We start from the raw sequence: 22,543 nt of genomic DNA, 5'->3' as shown, positions 1-22,543 counted from the left end.
GGAGTGTACGATGCCATTATCTACCTGCTGAACAGGGTCTACACTCACCTGGACAAGCCGGCAAGCACTGTGAGAATCACGTTCTTCGATTTCTCGAGTGCGTTTGACACCATCAGGCCGGCTCTGCTGGCTGAGAAGCTGACAGCGATGCAGGTGGATGCCCCACTGGTGTCCTGGATCGCAGACTATCTGACGGGCAGACCGCAGTACGTACGCCTGAAGTGCTGCCTGTCAGATGAAGTGATCAGCAACACCGGGGCTCCACAGGGGACTGTCCTCTCTCCCTTCCTCTTCACGATCTACACCACAGACTTTACGCACTGCACAGAGTCCTGCCATCTTCAGAAATTTTCTGATGACTCTGCAGTGGTTGGGTGTATTACTGGGGGGGATGAGAGAGAGTACAGGACGGTAGTGGACAACTTTGTCACATGGAGCGGGAAAAACCACCTACAGCTCAATGTGACAAAGACCAAGGAACTGGTGGTGGACCTGAGGAGGACTAAGGCTCCAGTGACCCCTATCAACATCAAAGGGGACACTGTGGAGGTGGTGGAGGAGTACAAATACCTGGGGGTGTACTTAGACCACAAACTGGACTGGTGCAAGAACGTGGACATGGTCTACAGAAAGGGCCAGAGCTGCCTCTACTTTCTCAGGTGGCTGAGTTCCTTCAACATCTGCAGGACGATGCTGAGGATGTTCTATGAGTCGGTGGTGTCCAGTGCCATCACATATGCTGTTGCCTGCTGGGTCAGCTGCCTGAGGGTGAGGGACACTAACAGACTCAATAGAATCATCAAGAAGGCCAACCATGTTGTGGGAGAGGAACTGGACTCTCTGACAGTGGTGTCTGAGAGGAGGATGTTGTCCAAAATAAGGACTATACTGGACTTTCCCTCTCACCCTCTCCACAATGTGCTGATCGGCTACAGGAGCTTGTTCAGCAACAGACTCATACTCCCACGATGCACCACAGAGCGACACAGGAAATCATTCCTGCCTGTCGCCATCAAACTGTTAAACTCAGCACTGTGACGGACACACTCACTGTATATATACAATGTATATATTGGCTTTTTACACATGTACATACCTGTATTTTAAATTTTCTTAAAAATTTGAATACAGTTTTTTGTAAATACCTGTACTTTGAGATTTTAGTTTTGTTTATCCTATCTTTATTAAGTTTATCCTATTTTTTATACTCGTCGGGAATACTGCATGTGCAATGTCTGTAAGAACAAGAATTTCCCTCCAGGGATAAATAAAGGAATTCTGATTCTGATTCTGATTATACCATGAGATCAAGTTGGTGAAGCTAGTCCTTAATGACATGAACAGTAAGCTTCCAGTTGTTGTAGTGTGTGTATGTGTATGATTACCTCACATAGGTTTTGTTGCTGTAATAATTATTTATAGTAAAACTGCTCATGCTGACTTGAGCCATCTATTATTTTCTCCTCTCCCTGTCAGTGGGGAAACTGCACATTTGGACTCTGGTCTCTGAGCAGTTGTTACATCCCCATGCAGCAAAGCACACCGTGATGATGGAGACTACCATTCCACTGTTTGCACTACGTGTATATATATATATATTTATCTCATTTTTTTTCTTCTTGTAAATACTTTATTCTTCATTTTTTATTACTATTATTTGTTTTTTGTATTTTGTATGGTGCACAGGAGAGAGAAAATCCAGAGTCAAATTCCTTGTATGGTCACACGTACCTGGCAAATAAAGCTGATTCTGATTCTACAAGGACAACACAGAGGAAAGGACATAGACAAGACACAGGCTAACCACATTTATGTGTAACAAAGAAAATGTTTACTTGATTAGTGTAGAAACAGGTAAACAGGTTCATGGGAATAGTATCATGACTGGATATGAAAGGGACATTCTCGAATGCCTCACCTGTTTACAAGTAAGGCTGGGGCGATGTTCTCCGCTTTGTCAAAAACATGATTGTATAACATGATTGTATAAAGGAACATGGGGTCAGAAACACATCATAAAACTGATGCTGGTAAACAGTTTGTTCGAGTCCCAACTTTTTTGTAATCTGCTTGTGGAATGTTCAACAAAGACTAAATGTCTTATTAATTGTTTGTTGAATATATGTCTATGAATTATTAAATATTTATATAGCATAGGTTAAATTACTCAGAGAGTATGTAAGCATGTTCATGTTCAAACATCTACAGACAAAGCCAAACGGCTTCTGAACTGTTACAAATAATTTATGAACCCTCTGTGGTCAGATCATCCACATAACTAAGTACTTAAATAGTAGTATGAAATTTTATATATTTATGAAGATTCTCAGTCATCCAGGTCATGGTAAAGGTTGAATAGTTCTGTTGGGCAACTGGAAGTTTTTCTAGAAGATGTTTTGGCTCTCATCCAAGAAGCTTCTTCAGTTCTCAGTGATGGTGGGGAGTACTTGAATATATATACTGTAGGTGTGACAAAAGGCAACTGGGAACAAAGGTGCCTCAGGTGCCTCCTGTTGAGTGGGCCGTTAGGGTCACCTGGCGAAGTGTTAACGGTCGTGAGGGGGTTCTGATGGGTCGTTGACACCCCTGTCAGAGTGGTATTGGTCACATGCCTCTTTGATGTGCAGGTGAGAAGTGAATCTTTAGGGTATTATTCCTAAGAGGGCCTTGCAAGTGGGTGACAGGTTGTGTCTTAGACCACCTCCTCTGTTGAGTGATGGTTTTTCCAGGTTGACGAAGATGGCTTCCTTTACCCCTCTTTCAAACCACCCATCTTCCCTGGCCAACATGTGGACAATGTTTGAGGGGTTGGGTCATGCACTTGTGTAGCAGTTGTTTGGTGTCCCCAAAGTACAGGTCTGTGCACTCATCACTACACTGAATGGCATTTCTGAGGGTGTTGCCGAGTCTGAAGTGTATGGGGATCTGGTGCTGGTTGACTTAAGTTTTTCAGAAATCCCTGCAAAAACTTTGTAGATTCAAAATTTTTATCCTGTTTTAAATTTCCTTTTTCATTTTCGGTCTTAGGTCATACAGCATCCCTCTCACTTTGACATCAGGCTAAACCAAGAAGAGCTGCAACACAATTAGGTGATAATCAACAGAGACAACAGAGACAACAGAGATGACGCAACTCTCTGTTCTAGTATGATCATGTGTGGTTTTGCTTTGAACACAATAGGGTGTTCAATGCACCACTGTTTCCGTGTAAATAAATGTTTTGCCACACAGTGGTGTAATGGTGTGATGCATGCTATATGCAGGCAAAGGGTGTATACTTGCTTATTTTTCTGTTGCAATTGTATACTCCTAAATCCTCTCTGATGTGCATGATTATGTGCATGATTCAGCAGTGTGCTGCAAGCCTCTGTTTCTATTCCAAGTTTTCCAAAGGCATGAGTAGGACCGGTCATGCTTATTGAAGGGATACTGCTTCCTATGGAATTGAAAATTTCACTAAAGGTATTCTCACCCTATGTGTGTATGTATCTACGTAAATAACTGTCTGTGTTGTTCTGTTTAATTTACTTTTACCTGATTTTATTCTAAATATAATTATCTGTGTGGAAAGTGGAGAGACTTTATTCTATATTTATTTTTTTTTCCAGGCACCTCTACACCTGTCTTGTTACGTTCCGTTGGGGCTGAACGTGGACCAGCTTTAGGAAAACGTGTCAGGGGTGTGTCGCGTCATGACGTACAATGTGTGTCACCAACCAAAGTGGGTGTGTCGTGTAGTTTGCCTGGCTGCAGATTCTTTCTCTCTCAGGCTCAACCCCTTCTCTATCTAACATCCGGTTCCTCAGTGTCATATGACCAGCGCTCTGCTGTCATTTATATTATTCAGTACCAGTTAGCAAAGCACATCGTTTAATTCTCAGGTTTCCTTTCCTTTATCCAACGATGGCAACATTGGTAGCAAACAGAGCGATGGACGTCAACGGCTTGGCAGCAGCGGCGAGGACGCACACGCAGGCTGTGACCAGAAATTACATCTCTCAACCCAGGCTAAGTATGTGACATTAGCAGCCTGCCGGAGGTAGCTTCAGTTCTAGCTAGTGCTAACAAGGCTGTTGTGCTGCATTTAATGACACCCTTGTCAGACTATAGAGTTAATCTCAATATTTAGTTGTGAATACTGTTATTGTTTGGTCTTGTTTCCATTACAAACGGCAATACTGTATATTAATATCAATATATTAAGGTAGTGTACTGGTACTATCCTGGGTCAGGGAACTTGGAGTTACATAGCTGAAGATGATTCAATTAACTTCCCAAATTCTGTATTTTAAGAATATTTTATTTCCACAAAATAAAATGACAATATCATTCACGCACTCGGACTACGAGTTTGTACATTTATCCAAAGTGTGTGCTAAGTGACAAGGTTCAGGAAGAAGTTTTCAGTCACGAGTTTTTAAATAGTTATTTGGATTCCCAGTGAACGGGAACGCATCATATTCGGTATCAGTGCTAGAAAGCTAAGAAGCTACAAATTGGGACACATAGGTATCAACAAACTAGAGCCGAATAAAACGCGGGATAGATTTAGAGTTTATAGTTTGACTGCAGTTACGTTTTGACTTACGTTCTGTGTTAATAAAAACTGGCTAAAATTAGGTATTCGTTTCAAATGGCAAACCAGCTAAGCTAACCTGCTAACGGTGGCTAGTCCGATCGTTAACCAGGTTAGCTACACGCAAGTTTAAGAGGATTCATAAATGTTTCTGTGCATAGTAAATGTAAGTCTTATATTAGCTCCTTGTTGCCACAAATGCATCATTGTTATTCTTGTGATAACTACGTACAAGTTTAGGGTGACTACGGCTCAATACAGCTGAATGTCATTAGCTCACTGGATTAGCACCGTGTAACATCGTGCAAGAATGCTTTTAATATTCATATATTTTTAGTGTTCACTTTACACTGGGACATCTAAAGTAAGCTCTACTGACTTGAGAGCATTTTTACTGCCGAAAAGGTTTCGTATGGGTCTATAATATTTGGTCTGCTTTGAAATGTTACCCTCAGCCTGCTGAAGGGAAGACAGCTGGGATGATCTGTCATGTGACTCGATCACGAGTGCAGCTTGAAGTGGTGTTGAAGGATGTGTTCATGAGATCGGAGAATCCGCTGGAAAGATACGTGCATCACTTGTGATTTTATAGCTACAGCTGATGAAAAAGTTTGGTAAGGCTTAGTGGTAGAATAATAACAACTTCATTTATATAGCACAGTTTAAGAAGCAGGTTCCCAAGGTGCTTAACAACCAGTTGAAAGCAAATTTTCCAATCAGACACAACAGAACTTCAAAATAAAGTAATATAAAAAAAAAAAAAATCAAAAATAAGTGTAAGAAATTGAAACATTTAAAACAGTACAATAAGAGGCCAATTAAAATACAGTAAAAAGACAATGTGATCTAAAAGCCTGTTTATAGAAGTGGGTTTTAAGAAGTGATTTAAAAGAGCTCAGTGATCTTGTGAGCCTTATCTCCTCAGGCAGGTCTTTCCAAAGTCGAGGAGCTCTGACAGCAAAAGCCCGGTCACCTTTAGTCTATAACCTTGACTTAGGAATAACCAAAAGGGACCCAACCGACGATCTCAGGCTGCGAGCTGGCTCATAAACAAGCAACTCTGTTATGTATGATGGGGCCACACTCAGATGGCGTTGAAAGTGATCTTAGATCTTAAAATCAATTCTAAAATGGACAGGCAGCCAGTGGAGTGATGCTAGTATAGGAGTGATGTGATGTCGTCTGTTAAATCCAGTGAGAAGCCTAGCTGCTGCATTCTGAACTGGTTGTAGGTGTGAAAGGGACTTGTGGGAGATGCGGGACAGGAGAGAGTTGCAGTGGTCTAACATGAAGAAGATAAAAGTGAGGATAGCTTTTTCCAGGTCAGACTGTGAGAGGAATGGTTTGATTCTGGATATAGTTTGCAGCTGGATGAAACATGATTGAATGATTTTTTTTTTTAAACGTGGGTCAAAACTGAGACTTGAATTGAATATTACACCTAGATTTCTGGCACTGGGTTTTTGATCTGTGGACAGACAACCAAGACTGATTGGATTCTGAGGATGCTCGGAGCTAAACAGTAAGAGTTCTCCTTTTGAGCTGTAGAAAGTTCTGAGCCATCCAACAGTTTATATCATTAAGACAACAGCAGCAGCTGGAATGTAGTATATATGATCATATTGATTTACTGGTGTGCTACTGGTTCTACAGCTGTTTGTGATTGGTTGGAATCTTGATTCTGAAAAGTGCCAGATTTATAGTTTGACCGCTGTACGAATTTTGTTCGCACACTTACTTGCCATGAAGTGCCTGCTGAAAGAAGAACAAAATATTTTGAATTGAAATGAATTTAAATTCGGTGAAATTAAATAAACAGTGGAAATGCGCATTCCAATTTAACAAAGTTAATGTCTTCAAGGGTCTTGTGTTGTCAAGCCAGCAGTCCTAAACCCAAACATATTTGATTCACCACAGTAGAAAATTAAGAAAGAAACCAGTGATGTTGTGTTTTGGTTAAAGGTAGTTTAGTGAATCACATGGGGTTTGATGATATCAGAGATGAATGTCCTGCTTTGGCAATGATTAAACAGTATTCTCTAAAGAAAAGGTACACACAGTTGTCTCGTTGTTTTCGTTTGTTTCTCGAACAGATGAAAGACATGATATAGCTGGACTAATCTCCCCTGAGGACCACCATGATTAGTTGTTCATGTGGCCTCACTGTTTGGTCTTTGGCCATGCTGATTACTTTATTTGTATAAAGACAGACGGTTTTACAAATGTTGATGGTTTTTCGCACTTTGCTCCTGAGCTGTTACTGTGACTTTGATTATGCTGTTGAGCATGGCTGGATCCATGAAGCCAGCAAGGTGATGCTTTTTCTCTTTTGTGCAAGTGTCAGAGAGGCAAGCATGGACTAAAAGCTTCTTAGCAAACCAGAAGGAAATGACTTAATGGAGTTTGGGTTGTCTGAGAGCTAAGGATAGAGAATGTAACACGTGATAAAACCCTCGTCCTAAAAACATCTAACCATTCTACTTTTTTTTTGTCGCCTAACACATTACTAAAGAGCAACAGTCCATTCTGATGTTAAGGCAACACTTCCCAGCCAAATTGTCTCAAAAAAAAACAAAAAACTTTTTATGTGCTCCTCACCCACAGGCGCTGCATATACAATATTTGATGCATGTTTTGCTAGATGATTTACAAAATTTACAAAACGCAAAGTGAGCGAACAAAAGAAAAATCTAAATCAAATCAATATTTGGTGTTACTACATTTCTTTGGTACACTTGCAAAAAGTCAGGGATTTTGTAGGGTTATAGTGAGGTGTATGATGAACCAGTTATACCAGACAGGTGCTGATAATCGTCAATTTCACATGCAGGTTGAAACACAGTCATTAACGGAAAGAGAAACAGCTGTGTAGGAGGCTTAAAGGAGGAACAGCCAAACTCTGCTACCAAGCAAGGTCTCTCCCAGACAAAGATTTCAAACCAGACTGGGGTTTCAGGATGTGCTGTTCAAGCTCTTTTGAAGAAGCACAAAGAAACAGGCAACATTGAGGATTGTAGATGCAGTGGTCAGCCAAGGAAACTTAGTGCAGAAGATGAAAAACACATCAAGCTTATTCCCCTTCGAAATCAGAATCAAAATTCCTTTATTAATGCCCAGGGGGAAATTCTTTTCACTTACAGACATTGTAATTTGCAATTTTCCCAACCAAGAGAATGAAAATGAAATATAGTAAAAAATATAAAAAATCGAAGATATTTACATTATCTATACATTTATTTCCAGGGACATGTATGTCCAAGTGTCCTTTACAGTGCATAGTTTAATAGTTTGATGGCGACAGGCAGGAATGATTTCCTGTGTCGCTCTGTAGCGCACCGTGGGAGTAAGAGTCTCTTACTGAATGAAATCGGAAGACGCCCAGCAGTGCTATCAGCTCAGAATGGACACAAACCAGTGGGACCCAGGTACACGCATCTACTGTCCAGACAAGTCTTGCCAGAAGTGGTCTTCGTGGAAGAGTTGCATCCTAAAAGTCATACCTCTGACATGGTAACATGGCCAAGCAACTCAACTATGCACGCTGTAGCAGAAGGCAGTTTGTTTGCCAAAGGGCTGGAGAGCGGAACAATAATGAGTGTCTGCAGGCAACAGTGAGGCATGGTGGAGGTTTCTTGCAAGTTTGAGGCTGCATTTCTGTAAATGGAGTTGGAGATTTGGTCAGGATTGATGGTAAATACACAGATACTTCTCCATCATGCAATACCATCAGGGAGGCGTATTATTTCTTCTCGCCTCATCTGTAGAAAGTGTTGAGTTTTATTGACAGTAGCTTAATCGTAGCCATTTAAATAGTATTTAGAGACAGATTGTATTTTCTTTCAGACTTGGTAATATTTGTGTCAGCGTATCACAAGAAGGCCAGCTACAGACATCAAGGGACCTCAGAATCAGCAAGGTTAGAAAATCACAGACTTGATTCAGTATAGTCAATTGCCAGGCTTGAAACAGTCTATAAGATCACCTTATTGAGATTATTTTTCACTACGTTATTGACTTCATAGAGCTCCAAGAGAGGCAGCTTTTGAAAAGCCACTTCGAGACAGAGCAGGAAAATAAACAAATAAAGAGATTTCTCATCAGACCAAGTCTTTTCTTTTTAGAGGCCTTTGTCTCTCTCATGTCAAATGCGACAAAAGCTATTAGCCCACGAAATGGCTTGTCTTTGTTTTAGTAGTGCATTCTGTCATTTAGTGCTATGAAAAGACATGGAGCAAGGCACTATACTTCTTTGTGAAGATTTAATTAAGGGTAATAATGTAGTCACGATAAACAAATGTCTCATCTGTCACTATGAAAGTAATTTCTATAAAATCAATGTTATTTTTGTAACAGTTCTATAATCCACATTCTAATTAGACTTAAGCAGCTAGCTTGTCAGTAGAAAAAAAGAAGCTCCTGTGGGCGTTTGCCATTCTTTTCATGAAAGAACATTAAAATGTTGGCTGTGGATTTGACACCATTTCTGTCTGTTGCATGAACAAGAACCAGTCCGCGAGTGACACGCTTGTTTTGCTGACCGTTCATCATTAATTTCCTGACATTCTTTATCTTAAGGATTGGTGGTTCATTTAGGGAAGTAAGTGTGTCTTGTTTAACATAAGAATTTCCCCATGACACTGTCTCCGTCAAGTGATTTCCATAGTAGTAATGGTGACTAAATCGGTGCACCTAGACCAATTTTGGGAAGTGTCGCTAAAGTGGGTGGGGTGGGTGGGGTGGGGGGGGCTGGGGGAGAGAGACCTGAATCTTTTTTTTTTTCTTTTTCATTTTTTTGTGTCAAACTGGTGTACTCTGAGGTTACGGTGGCAACTAACAGCAACCAATGTCATCCAAATATTTGGAGAACCATGCATTTGATCTACTTTAAATTTGGCAGATGTATTGCTGGGAACCCAACAGAGATCTGTCAATTATCACGCTTAGCAATTTAGTCCCTCTAAACATCCAGACGCTTTGTTGTAGAGGTCCTATCCTCTTGTTGTTCCTCTCAGGAACTCCATAGCAATGAATTCCACTCCATTATTTCAGACCTGTCAGTGAGCCCTCAAGTGAAAATAGGTAACTGAGCAGTGTCTTCTACACTGTGCTCTCATCAGCATGATGGGAAAATATGCCAAGTCAGCTCTATTTGACAATTCAGTAGACAACTCCGTAAGCACTTGATGGATGGGCACACATTAAAACTTTTCCAGATGACCACTTTCCATATGGCTGGATTAGACTCAGTTAGAACTGTTCTTTATGGTTCAACCCAAGCCCCCCAACTCATAACATGTTTTTTTTTTGTTTATTTGTATTACCTTGTTTAAGGTCCCAAGCTAGCTTAGCCACAAGTAAAACTTAAATTAAAACACTGCAGACCATGGACTGGTCAGAAGGAATTGGAGCAACTTAAGTAGTCTCATCTGTGCTTTGATTCAAAATTTTGCCAAACCTTGCCAAACCTTCACTCTTCTCTGAAAGTTTGTCTTCTTACAGTGGCAAATGGTTATTCCTTAGATATTCTCCACTGTTCCTGTGTTCATAGTGTGCTGAAGATCGAAGATGTCAGTTTTATGATTTAATTCCATTATGATGAGCTAAAAATCTCTTTTGCATTCAAGGGGTACTATCTGTAGTGTAAAACAAAATTGATTAAAGTACCTGTTTGGTACCAAAAATGACTCATACTGAGCCAAATGGTACCATCCAGTGGAAACGTAATCTATATAAACAGATATCTACATGTGAATCTAGAATCTATAGGCCAGGGGCAAGATTTTGATATTGGAAGTGTCTTGATGATTTTTTGTTTGTAGCTCAAATTAATCATATTGAAGTAGGTTCCCTGTGGAGAGCAAAGCTCTGTTGTGCGAAATGCAAACTCAGTGCCCATTGGCTATCAACTTACAATAGTTAGAATAATTTTCATTATCTTTTTGTATTTTATCTATAGTCAAGGTCAAAGAACTTTCACTTTCACTTTTTTTCTCCATTTAACCCAACCCTGGTTGAACACACATGCAACACAGCACACTACATGCAGTGAAAACACAGGAGCAGTGGGCTGCCATGTCAGGTGCCTTGGGAGCAGTTAGGGGGTTAGGTGCCTTGCTTGCTCAAGGGCACATCAGCCATTACTAACGGAGGGGGAAGAGCATTGATTACCCCCCCCCCACCCATGTTTTTCCTGCCGGTCCGGGTAATCGAACCAGCAACCATGCAGTCTCAAACTACTTCTCCAATCTCTTACAGTCAGTTATTGTCATTACAACTATGGATGTGCAATACATAGAACAATGTGCTGCATTAAATGGCTACACATAAGGAAGGATAAAAATACACACAGTTCTACATAGTGCAACCTCAGAGGACAGACAAGACAGTGCAAACAAAAAGACAGGGCAGTGCAGTATTATGTGCAAATATCTGTTTATAGAGATTGGCTGAAATATGTGGAGATCTCAAGTTGCTAATTGGGCTGTAAACAGTAGCCACGGAAGAGGAAGTCTTGGCACAGATATCTAGATTTTTGCTGGCTCCATGGACATTCTGAAACTATACTGTTGTCAGACAATAATTGATCAGTTCCAAGATTGGTGGAAACCAGGCTTAAGCAGTTGAACCTTTTTGTGCAGCATCAGAAGATATTTATCTTGTTTGATTTTTATGGATTCTTTGCTTTTGTAATGTGATAGAATTTTCCCTGTACCTCCTAACACCAAAGCTATTGTTAAATTCATTAAAACATTCACTTTTTGTTTCTTTGTTTTTCATGTGAGAAAAGAGAAGAACGGTTTACTGCCTGAGTTTTTCATGAAAGTCAATGTTGGGTTCTGTTTGCTGACTTACAACAACCTTTGCCCACTTTATCTATGATTTTGCCATTTCTATACCAACTTTACTGTTAAGCTGAAAGTGTTGAGCTGTTTGAGAGACAGTGCTGAAATATAAGCTTGGCTAGACTAATGTGGATGAATGAATGAAGGGAAAACACTAAAATTGTCTAATTTATGAGTATTTAGGTTGTACTCCCTCCCTGTACTGCACCCCTTTGGCCAATCTCCCATGTGAAACCAGAACCAGTCTTGGATAATGCTAGATGATAGATGGTTTTATGAGTGCAACACTTTGTACTGTGATCATAGGTGGTATATTATAAATTCTTTGGTTTATTTGAGTCTTAACATCAGTGTGGTTTGCCACATTTAATGATAATTGATGCATGTCCCAGAATGTGTGCAAATCGTGATGAAGCTGTTGTGATACCTTTTCCATGGTCATAATGAGTAAACATACTAAATAACTTTAAGTGAATTCCTGTTGTGCCCAAGTGTGCCTCAGCCACAGTAGATGATTATAAACTATGAAACTATCTTTGTAAAGAAGCTGCTCTTTTAATGAGCTGCCTTTCTGCAGACGGCATACCTCCCTCAAGCAAAAAGTACTTGTAGACACTCTGCTCGCAAATTTGCCTCTGGTTTGAGTTTGATTACATTTCCTCATAATTAGTGAGATATATTTGCGTACGTACATGTTTTAAAGTTCGGCTGATTTTGTAGATGTGTCAAAACCAGGGTATACCACGAAGTGCTAGTGAGATATTTTAAGCCTAAAATGTTGAGCCTTATGTGTCATGTAGGTGGCTCTTTTTTTAACCTAGATGGCTAGATCATCGTCGTGACTTATGTTACACACCTAAACTGAACCGGAGGAGTTTATGTTCAAAGTTCTAGATTAATATATCTAAACAACGCTGTCTCTTCGCTAATTCTTTTCCCTATTATGTTCTTTATGAGCAATACAGATTCTCAGTTAAGAATGACATTATAGATGCAAACTGTGCATTCTGTTAGTAACATCAACCTATCAAAGTCATCTACAGTGGAGCAGTGCAAACTGTATGCATTGCGTTGTGGTTGACTCCATTCAGTTGCCGATGCAGAAAATAATTTCCCCGTTTGGTTCAGGTAATGTAAACACTTTAAATTTTACTCAGCATCTCATCCATGCACTAGAAGAATGATGAAAGCACAACATCTACAGACCCGTGGATTAGGCCTTTGTTTGTTTGTTCATATTTGCTGTTAGTGTCCATTTTAAACATCTTGTACTGCAGCTAAAAGACTGATTAAAAATTACTTAGTCTTTTGGTTTTTATCACCCATAATATTAAGTCAACAAAAAATATTTCACTTGGATTTGGCCAGAAATCGATTATCCTCCGTTATGACAGAGTTGGACCTAAATGCAGTTCTTAAATATAAGGTTAGAATATACTTTTATCAAGTTTATGTGCCTTTGTCACGTTAGAAATAAATGGCACATTAAGAGTGCACTGAGTGGTAAAATAAATATATTAATTTGGTAATTTGCACAATAGAGTTAAACGTTCTGCCAGCATTGCTCACTTTACTTATATACAGAAACAGTGTTGCTTTTATCTGCAGCAATTTTTTAGATGCTTCATAGCTCTCCATGGTAACAGTTTGTCCCTCTGAAGTATGCAACATGTGAACGGTCCTCCTTGTGTGGAAATAGAGTGAGGTGACGTATCAAACGCCCCGCCAAACAAACACAGAGATTGAAGCGGGAAGTTTGAGTTAACAAATAAAGTTGATAACCACTGTCATTATGCTTGTTATCTCTGACTGCGGCTTTAATTTTTGTCAAGCTGGCTGACTTGAAGAAGGCCTGCCTATGTTCTGCTTTGTAGTTTAGCCCTCTGGAACAGGATTGTCAGCAGATCAAAACAGCAGTTGGTTGGAAAGAGGTGTGTCTATACTGGCTGCTAAGATTTTGAAATCTTTTTATTTCTTATCAAAGTTGCCATTTGTTAACATACCATCAGACTTGTCCTTCATCAGTTTTTGATTCATTTTATTCATTCATATATATATATATTTTATGTTAAAAGCACAAAGCACTTTTTGCAGGTTGAAAACCTAATCCTAAATGTGCTTTTGTTAAAATATAACAATTGTTTTTCACTACACAAATAAAATAGGTGGGAAATAGAACAGATTGTCACAAACTCTGAAACAAATAGTTGGTTTTACTGTATTAGAATTTTGTCATTTTATGAAATTGCTTAAATGTTCTTCCTTGTTCTACCTGTATTTGTTAAGACCTTGGTCTTACTTTTTCTGTTATTTTTTTCTGCTGAAGGTTACCTCAGTTTCATTTAACTAAGAAAGTAATAAAGATACAGTAATAGCTTTGATGTAAAATGTAGAAAATGATTGCTTTGTGTTCATCACTGCACAAAACATATGTCTGTTGTAGCGATTGACCTTCAGGGTATGAGGTACATTTTTCTTTTTAAACCTTTACTTATTCAGGGAACTTTTGCTGGAGACTAGGATTTTTGCTGGAGCAAGCCCTACTTTGGAGATTGAACTGCCGACCTTACAGTCACAACCTTTAACCTTTAGGCCACCTCTGCCCTATTCATTTATCACTGTATCAGAGGAATAAAGAAAGAAATAAAACAATGTTCGTTGTAGTCCTCTGATACTACTCACAAAACAAAAACTAAATAAACTATAATATATAAATTAAATATTTTTTTTCTATGGTGGAGTGCCAAGGATAAATTAGGGAAAAAGTTGCTTGAAAGACTGGAGGTACAGCATGGGATCCTTCTGTATTTTTTGATATTCTTTGGGTTTGAGTTGTAGGTTTTTGCGGAATCAAATACTAGTGTAGGCCAAGAAATAGATGTATTCAAGATAATATAACTGTATAGTGTTTAAATAGGGAAAACAGTAATTGCTTTGAGGTACCATTAGAACCTCAGAGTTAGAAGATTAAGATGAGAGAAGTTGCTAATCACTAATTTCCATGACATTTAAATGGGAACTTTCAACTTAGACTTGTTAAAAGCAAGAAAACACTCAGAAAATAGTCAAAATTGAGCACAGTTGAAGTCAACCCGATTTAGGTTGTTGAAGATGTTTCACTTCTCATCTGAAGGGCTTCTTCAGTTCTGAGATTGAAGTGGAGATCCAGGTATTTAACCTCCAGTGGGGTTGTCTTGGGGGTGGTCTAACCCACCCAAGTGACGTGCACACACACAACAAACCCGGGGCAGTGGGCAACCGCGTGCAGCGCCCGGGAAGCAGTGGGGGTTAGGTACCTTGCTCAAGGGTACCTCAGCCATGGACACCGGTACGGGGAACCAGCGACCCACCGGTTACGGGTCCGATACCCTAACTGCTGATCCACGACTGCCCGTCTGGGGAAGGATCTTAAAGCTGCTCTATAAGTGGCTGAAAGTTGGTGTTGTAAAACACCACCTCTGTTCAAAGATGGATGTTCTTTCTGGACATAGATGGCCTCTGTCACACCTCTCTCAAACCATCAGTGTTCTTTGTCCAAAATGTGAACATTGTCGTCTTCAAAGGTGTGTCCCTAATCCTTGAGATCCAGATATACAGCAGAGTCTTGTCCGGATGAGCTGATTCTCCTGTGCTGTGCCATGCGTCTATGGAGTGGTTGTTTGGTTCCAGCACTTCAACTACCATGACCCGGATGACTGAGAACCTACATTGACAAAGCTGAGGACAATTTCATCTGCGAGGTTAAACCTTGTCCCAACAAATGTTGCGTTTTTTTATGCCCATGTGCCGTGCACTGGGCCTCCCCCAGGTCTGCCGTCACAGTATAAAAGCCCTGCGCCGCCTGAGATTTGCTCCCTCTTTTTATTTAGCATTTGCGCATATTTTAGCACTGTCCTTGAAGAACAAGATTCCTCTTAAAGAGCAAGATTATCTACGATGTCAACTTCTCTACGTTCTGCCAGCAAAAAGTCTCTGTTCTTCGTGTCAGACAGGCTACATAATGGACTTTGACCTCCACGCTTGCTGCGAGACCTGCCACGGCCCCGAGCATACCAGGATAGCCCTCAGTCCCCAGGCCTCGTGCCCCTACTCAATTCAGTGTATTTATATAGCATCAATTCACAACAAACCAAGCAGGTCTAGATCGAACACTTTAATTAAATTTTGTAATACAGAGAATCCAACATTCCCCCATAAGCAAGTACTTGGTGACAGTGGTGAGGAAAAGGTGTCTTTTAGAAGGCAGAAACTGTGGAGCAGACCACAGTAGTAACAATAATAATGGTAGTAGCTATAGTCATACTAGTAAGAGAATTAAATTATGATTCAACACTAGTAATTGCAGTGGGTTTCAAGCAGGACTGCAGCAGGAAGTCCAACCACGATCCATGGGAACCTGTGCGACGAGAAAGCACAAGGACTACGGGGAAGAAGTTAAGTTAGTTAACATGCATTAATGCAACATAAATGTGTGCAGAAGCAGAGGGATGGAAGCGAGAGCTCAGTGCATCGTGGGAGATCACCCAGCAGTCTAAGCCTATAACAGCAAAACTAGGGGCCAGCCTAGGCCAGCGCTAACTATAAGCTTTATCAAAAAGTAAAGTTTTAAGTCTACTCTTAAGCATAGAGAGGGTGTCAGCCTCCCAGATCAAAACCGGAAGATGGTTCCACAGTAGAGGAGCTTGATGACTGAAGGCTCTGGTTCCTGTTCTACTTTTGGATACTCTAGGAACCACAAATAACCCTGCATCTTGGGAAGATATAGTTCTGGTGGGATAATAGAGTGCCCTCTCTCATTGATCGTTGCCCAGTGTTCTTCTCTACGGTTTTTCCCCCGATTCCCCTGATTCCTTGCCTTTTAGCACATATTCAGGAGTAAGGATTAGCAGTCATTCTGGTAGCTCTGGAACGCACAAGTGCATCATGGATTTCTGACATTAAAAGAGCTACTTTTGGGGAGCCCGTGGTAACTTTCCTGGTGTGGGTATGCGTTGTCCCAACTGGACGGCTCGATTGTTCACCATCTTGTGATAGGACAGTGTTTATGGGCTTGGCCCCTGAAGGGGAGCGTTTGAAGGACCCTGTCTACCATTGCCTTTTCTGTAATGCCACTTTTTAACGTTGTGAGAGAGGCGTGGATCCCATATCATGCTCCCTCTCTGTGGTGTTAACTTTTCTTCAATTATTAGTCAATAGAAAACAGACTCTGTCAATTAAAATGTATGCTGCAGCCATTTCATGAGGGCTATGGTGAGAGATCTGTTTCTGCACATCCATTGGTGAAGCTTTTTTTTAAAGGAAGTCCAAAGACCGCAGTCTGTCATGTACTCATTGGTCCCCTCTGTGGGATTTAACTCTGTGGGGTTTTATGCAATGTGGGCAATTCCTCTTTTGAGCCGCTATCACAAATTCCGCTAAAATTTGTCATTAAAGACTGCACTTCACTATACTGTATCTATTCCTTTAGCCGTAGCCCTCCAAGTTGCCCCACTGTTCCCACCCACATTGGCTTCAGAAAGAGATGGCTTGTTTTTGGGAGCAGACCTCAGGTTGCACAGGGCTTTTATACTATGACTGTGGAACTGAGAGAGGCCCAGTGCACGTCACATGAAACTCTTCAAGACTGCACATGCGTGCGAGAGATAAACCCAGTAACGACCGCTCATAGATGACTACGCCTATACTTCTAGAATCTCGAGTTACAATTTCTAACGTTTCAAAACCACATGGAATGTCAAAAATAAACGAAAAATAAAATGAAATAATAAAAATAATCATTAAAAAAATTTGACGGAAATGGTCTAGATATGCTATGTGCTGATTTTTAGGCTTTCTGCTCGTTCTACAAAATTTGAAGGAGGAAACAAAATGGGTTTTGGACAACATTCAAAATGGGGGGAAAATTTTCCAAACTGTGGAGTTGATTAGTAGATTATCTGGACTCATAAAATCCAGGAAAATAAGAAATCATTTTGATTTTTAGAGCTACAGTTCCTAATTTATAGGCCAAAGTATAAAGTCTGTTGTAATCGCACCACCAGCTGGCTAACTGGTGTTTTTTTTTTTGTGTGTATGAGTAGTAGGTGAGATTGGGACCTCTAGTTGTTAGGGGAGAACAGAGAAAAAAAGAGAAGAATATTCAGTTGACAGAGTGACACTGTGGTTTTTGGAGACCCCTGTTGGACTGTGGCTGTTGGAGAGTTGCTTGCTTTTCTCCGTTGATCATGCAACCTCTTAGTGAATATAATACCTTAAATGACTGGCTGAGATTTTTAAAGTATGTTAATATACTACTCACATGGCACATGTATATCTGCACTTCTACTACTATCTTGTCTAAGCTCAACAGACACTTTGAAATAGTGAGTGCAGTTTTAAAATTCCCTTTCAGCAACCCAATTGAGGCAATGGAAGCATCAGAATTGAGTATTACAGTGTCAGCTTTACAACTTCATCTGACTACCTACTTTTCACCACACTCACCCTCTTGTGCAAAAGGCTGCGGATAAAACGATTAAACAGCAAGATGTATATACGAGGATTTGCAATCAATTGACATCAATTGTTTCAGGAGAAGGTTTTCAGGACAATGACAGATCTGCATATGGAATTCCAAGTAGCACCACAATTTCAACATGCACAGTGTAGTTGGCCTGCGATTGACAATTTTAAGCCATTGTGAGCATGTGAGCTTTGATATTAGTGTCCTGCTACCTTGAACCTTCCACTGTTGATAAAAAAGTTACGTTGACGACATAGAAACAAAGACTGTACATGGGGTTGGGGTGTCGGTGTGTGGGAGGGGTAGTGATGTGGACGGGGTTTGGAGCAATTAGCATTCCCATGTCCAGTGGGGCTTTGAGAATCCCTTGAAGTAGAGGCAGCGATGTGATTGTGAGGCTGAACATTACAGCAGCCACTGCTTTGTAGTGCTCATTTATTGTCAGAATGATGATGTGCCACCATCTCCATCCTAGCTCTGACACCCCCCCCCCCCTTCCCACACACACTCTCTCTCTCTCTCTCTCACCCCTTGGGTTTCCCCCTCTTTCAGCAGGGAAATTGAATTGTGGTGGAATGCTCTGTGCCTCTTTTCTCTGCCACTTGAATAGGCTCTTTAGTATTTCACACCAAGGTGTCCTTCAGGGTGCAAGGTCAGGCTACCAAAACAGCTTCTAGTGGCGGATTAGGACCAATTAACATCTTTGTACACAAAGGGCTCTGGCAGCTGAACAGGCTGCAGGGTGACCCACACTGCTATTGCATGCCAAGCCAAGGGACTGCTGCACTTGAGCTGAAGTAGCAAAAGAGGGGTGGAGAAGTTTTCCAAACCTAATGGGAAATGTTGCTACTTCACACCTCATGAACGTATAGCTCATTGAGAAATCGTTATCTTGTGAAGTGAGAGTGCAAACTTCTTTTTTTAATCATCATAGATATAGGTAAGTGCGTACCATGAACTGTTTTTGGAAGAACGGGCCTTCGGAGCAGTGGGCTTTTGTTTTTAGGATAGCAGGCTGTTGGGTAAATGGGCTTTTGGTCCGATGGGGACATTTTTTGGACTACTGGGGTTTTGGAGTAATGGGCCATGGTAACAATGGGCAGGCCCTAGAGAGAACAGGTGGAGTGGTATTTGGAAAAAACAACACGTTTTCTAATAAACTTTACAAATGGGCTTCTGTGTGGCAGTAGTTTTGTTTTGCATTCTACAATATCAGTCAGTTTTTAAATTTTTTTATTTTTTTTGGTGGGGGGGGGTTGCTTTTGTAGAGCACAACAGAAGAAATTACTTATATATAAGCATTGCTGAATTTACTAGAAGAATTTGTGGTAGACCGAATTTCACAAATTTTATAAAGTTCTTCCCAAAGCAAAAGCTCACAAAATTGTACATTTTTAACTGAATGAGGGGACTTACTCCACAGGTGATAAAGTACTGGTTGCTGTTTATTTGTAATGTTAACATCAATAAAATGTAAAATGGTAAAGTCAGGGCAGTGTGTTCAAATAGCTGCTAAACTTGGTGAAATAGTGAGATCAAACCAGATATGTTGTTTCTAACTTGTAGGACTGGGGTCCATCTGAGAGAATGTACTAAAGCTTATTCCAGATTCATGACTGACGGACGTTTGGTCAAATGTATATTGATGTAAAGTGTCTGTAACTCAGAATTCAAGTACTGTTACCTCCCATCTGTACTCAACTGAAGTACTTCAGTACAGTTTACTGTAAACCTGTGTTGTAACATTAAAGTGCAGTTCACTGTGTAAGGCTTCAGAACCATCTGAACACAAGCCCTTAGTCCTGCTGTTTGTTTAGCTCTACTGTAAGCTATTAGCTTGATTAGCTGTTAGCTCTCTTAGCCAAACACACTGCAGGACTCTGCTTTTGTGACTGAGGGCATAGATGAGAAACATCAGCATCTTCCTATTTTAAGGGCCTCGCACTGCATAGCCAGCCAATATTAGAAACTAATGTAAAGCATAACAAGATGCACTCTGATATGGTCACTCACTTAGTTTGGTTTGTCATTTGTTCCAAACACATTGTGTGTAAAATGGTTAGTTGATTTTTTTTTTTTCCCCTTGGGAGGACAGGATGCCCTTTGAGCCCTGCAATCTGCTGTGGCATTTTAGCTGCACACAGAGAAACTGTCTTGCTTGTTTATCTGTTCAGCTCTTTTGATCAGAGACACCAATCAAACCAGAGATCTAATCATTTATAACGAACATAGGTCAATAATGGTAACAGTGACCAATCAGTCAAGGCAACCTTACGTGTAATTTTCCTATTTCTCACAACAACTATTCAGCTTAACCTTTCTTCTTTTAAAGTTCAACAACATAATAAGACTTCAGCATAGTGCAGCTTGACAAGATGGCAGTAGCTACATTTCAAAGGCGTATGGGATTTAACCAACTCATTACTGTCATGTCACATTTACAGCATTGTTTCTTCTAAAACTGATCAAGATGGTACCAAAGGAGTGAGCCATTTTACTTTTTTTCTCATCTCTGTTGAGAGTTGTTATTGATTGAGCACATGTAGGAAAATGGTAGCAGAAAAAAGTGTTGAAGTAAGCGAGTACTTATTCTGAAAGCAGGACTTTAGTTTTACAGAAAGTTATTGTTATTATTGTTATTAGTTATTGTTTTTATTTGATAACAGTTAATACATATTATTCAGATTATTCATATTATTATAATTAATAGCCATATGTAATATTGTGAAAAATTGGTGGTATATTCATAAGAGCATGTTTGTGTGTGTGGAGCTGTCTGAGGTTTAAACATAAAGATGTCCGTCACTGAAATAATAATTATCCTTAAAAATTCTTAAAACAGCTTTGAAGCCATGGTCTGATCTGCGGAGAACGACATTCAGCAATTTATTTGTGTTTTGTCTTTATTTGATGATTTTTATATTTTAAGCTCAGCTGCCTGGCTACGTGATTTTGATCTGCTTTTGTCACATCATGTTTGAACAAAGTAGGAGGGGATATATATATATATAATTATATTTTGTTAAACTAGCCTATTGTTGTTAATTTTATACTTTTAAAGATTTTTAAAGATTGCCCACAATTGCAGTAAACCCACAGACATTAATGGAGAGTTAGCATAGAATAAACTGTAAACATCAGTGATGGTTGACAAATTTATACTGTTTCACACTGTCGTATTGCCTGACCGTAAAATGTAGATTTGTAGCTGGAAAAAAAAAATGAATTCATTAACCCGAACAGTTAAATCAAAGTTGGAATGCCCCTTATCTTCTTTTATCTATCTTAAATCTTTTATCTTCAGACTCTTCATTCTCTTGAGAACAAACTATTGCAATCGTAGGGCTTCATCAAGGTGATATAGGTACTTTTGATTTATGGTAGTGGTTGCATGAGAGTGAAATATAAAGTGACTCACACACACTGATTGTTAACACCTGCATTGTGCTTAGTGCAGTCAGGGTGTTGTATCTGGATTGATGCATCTTGCTCAGCAGTGTATTAAGGGATTTTACAGGCAGGAGAGTAGCTACTAACAATTTTATGTATGTATATATTTTTTAAAACAGATTTTGGTTTACATAGATTAGATAGATTAGATTAGACATAGATTTGAATTACTGTTCAGCTGTCGTATCATCAATTTTAGTTCAATTATTAAACCATGTTCTGATTCAATAAATTGCTTTCCGCATTTCAAGTAAGGATAGTAAGAGTTATGCATTAAAACTTTTACTGCTGCTCAGAACCACTCCCCACTGCAGACCAAGGTCTTGTAGAAGAGAAGAATATGTGTGAGAACTTGAGTCATTCAGCAGACTCTGGGCCCTAAGGCAGGATCTGAGAAAAAAAGGCTGTTTAGAGTAAAAATCATTTTAGAGAGAAATTTTTATTTTTTTTCTATCTGTGGTGCCCTTGGTTTTTATCATCACTCTTGAGCCATCTTTTCTCTCATTCTCTCAATAGTCTCTGGCCCACCCTCAAACCACTATCTCCCACTCCACCCCCCAACATACTACAAACACACACACTCAGCCTGTCTTTCTATAGAGGGTGAGGGTGAAATGCAGGTGTGCCTGGGAAGCGTATGCAATACTGTAGTGCACTGACAGGTAATTTTGTTGGCCTCTGGCTAATTAGTGGCATAGTGGATGCACCCTGCTAAGCTTTAGTGCTTTATGTAAGTACCAATCTGCTCTAATTTCTTTGTGTCTTTGATGTCGGCCCTGAGATTGACAGTTCGCACATAAAGAGGAGCACCAGACCACAATAGAAACCTCAGTGGAAACAATGATGCCACCTTCAGTCACCACCCCCAACCCCTTTGGCCCCATGTCTTTGCATTTCACCCCCAGGGCTACAGATGTACAGAGGGACGTGATGGGCAGGGGAGGCAGCGGTGGATTTCTTGGAAACATACATTGGCTCCTCTGCACACAAGAGACCTTGGCCTTCACGGTCAAGATATCTAATAGTGATAAGCAGATAATCAAAATATTGAAATCACAATATGGTCACGTGCAGTAACCGTTATGCAGAAGTTGCACTTTTTTGTTTTAATAGGTATAATGTATCACAGCATGCCTTTACGGATTAAACATTGTGGTGCTACAGAGAGGTTCT

At 40.1% G+C, this 22,543-nt stretch overlaps 1 protein-coding gene across 1 annotated transcript in view; it reads left to right on the top strand.

Moving 5' to 3' along the window:
• Positions 1–3,784: 3,784 nt before the first annotated feature.
• Positions 3,785–22,543, top strand: part of atp6v1ba (ATPase, H+ transporting, lysosomal, V1 subunit B, member a) — a 45,721-nt gene continuing 26,962 nt past the window's right edge. Inside the window, exon 1 of the mRNA XM_046402020.1 lies at positions 3,785–4,012. Coding sequence (XP_046257976.1) covers positions 3,904–4,012 — 109 coding nt within the window. The 5' untranslated portion in view covers positions 3,785–3,903. The remainder of the gene's footprint in view (positions 4,013–22,543) is intronic.

The sequence above is a fragment of the Scatophagus argus genome, chromosome 10 (assembly GCF_020382885.2).
Source record: "Scatophagus argus isolate fScaArg1 chromosome 10, fScaArg1.pri, whole genome shotgun sequence".
In the NCBI taxonomy this organism is placed as follows: Eukaryota; Metazoa; Chordata; class Actinopteri; family Scatophagidae; genus Scatophagus; species Scatophagus argus.
Note: the sequence above shows the minus strand (reverse complement) of the source record. Positions and strands in the feature narration are given on the sequence as shown.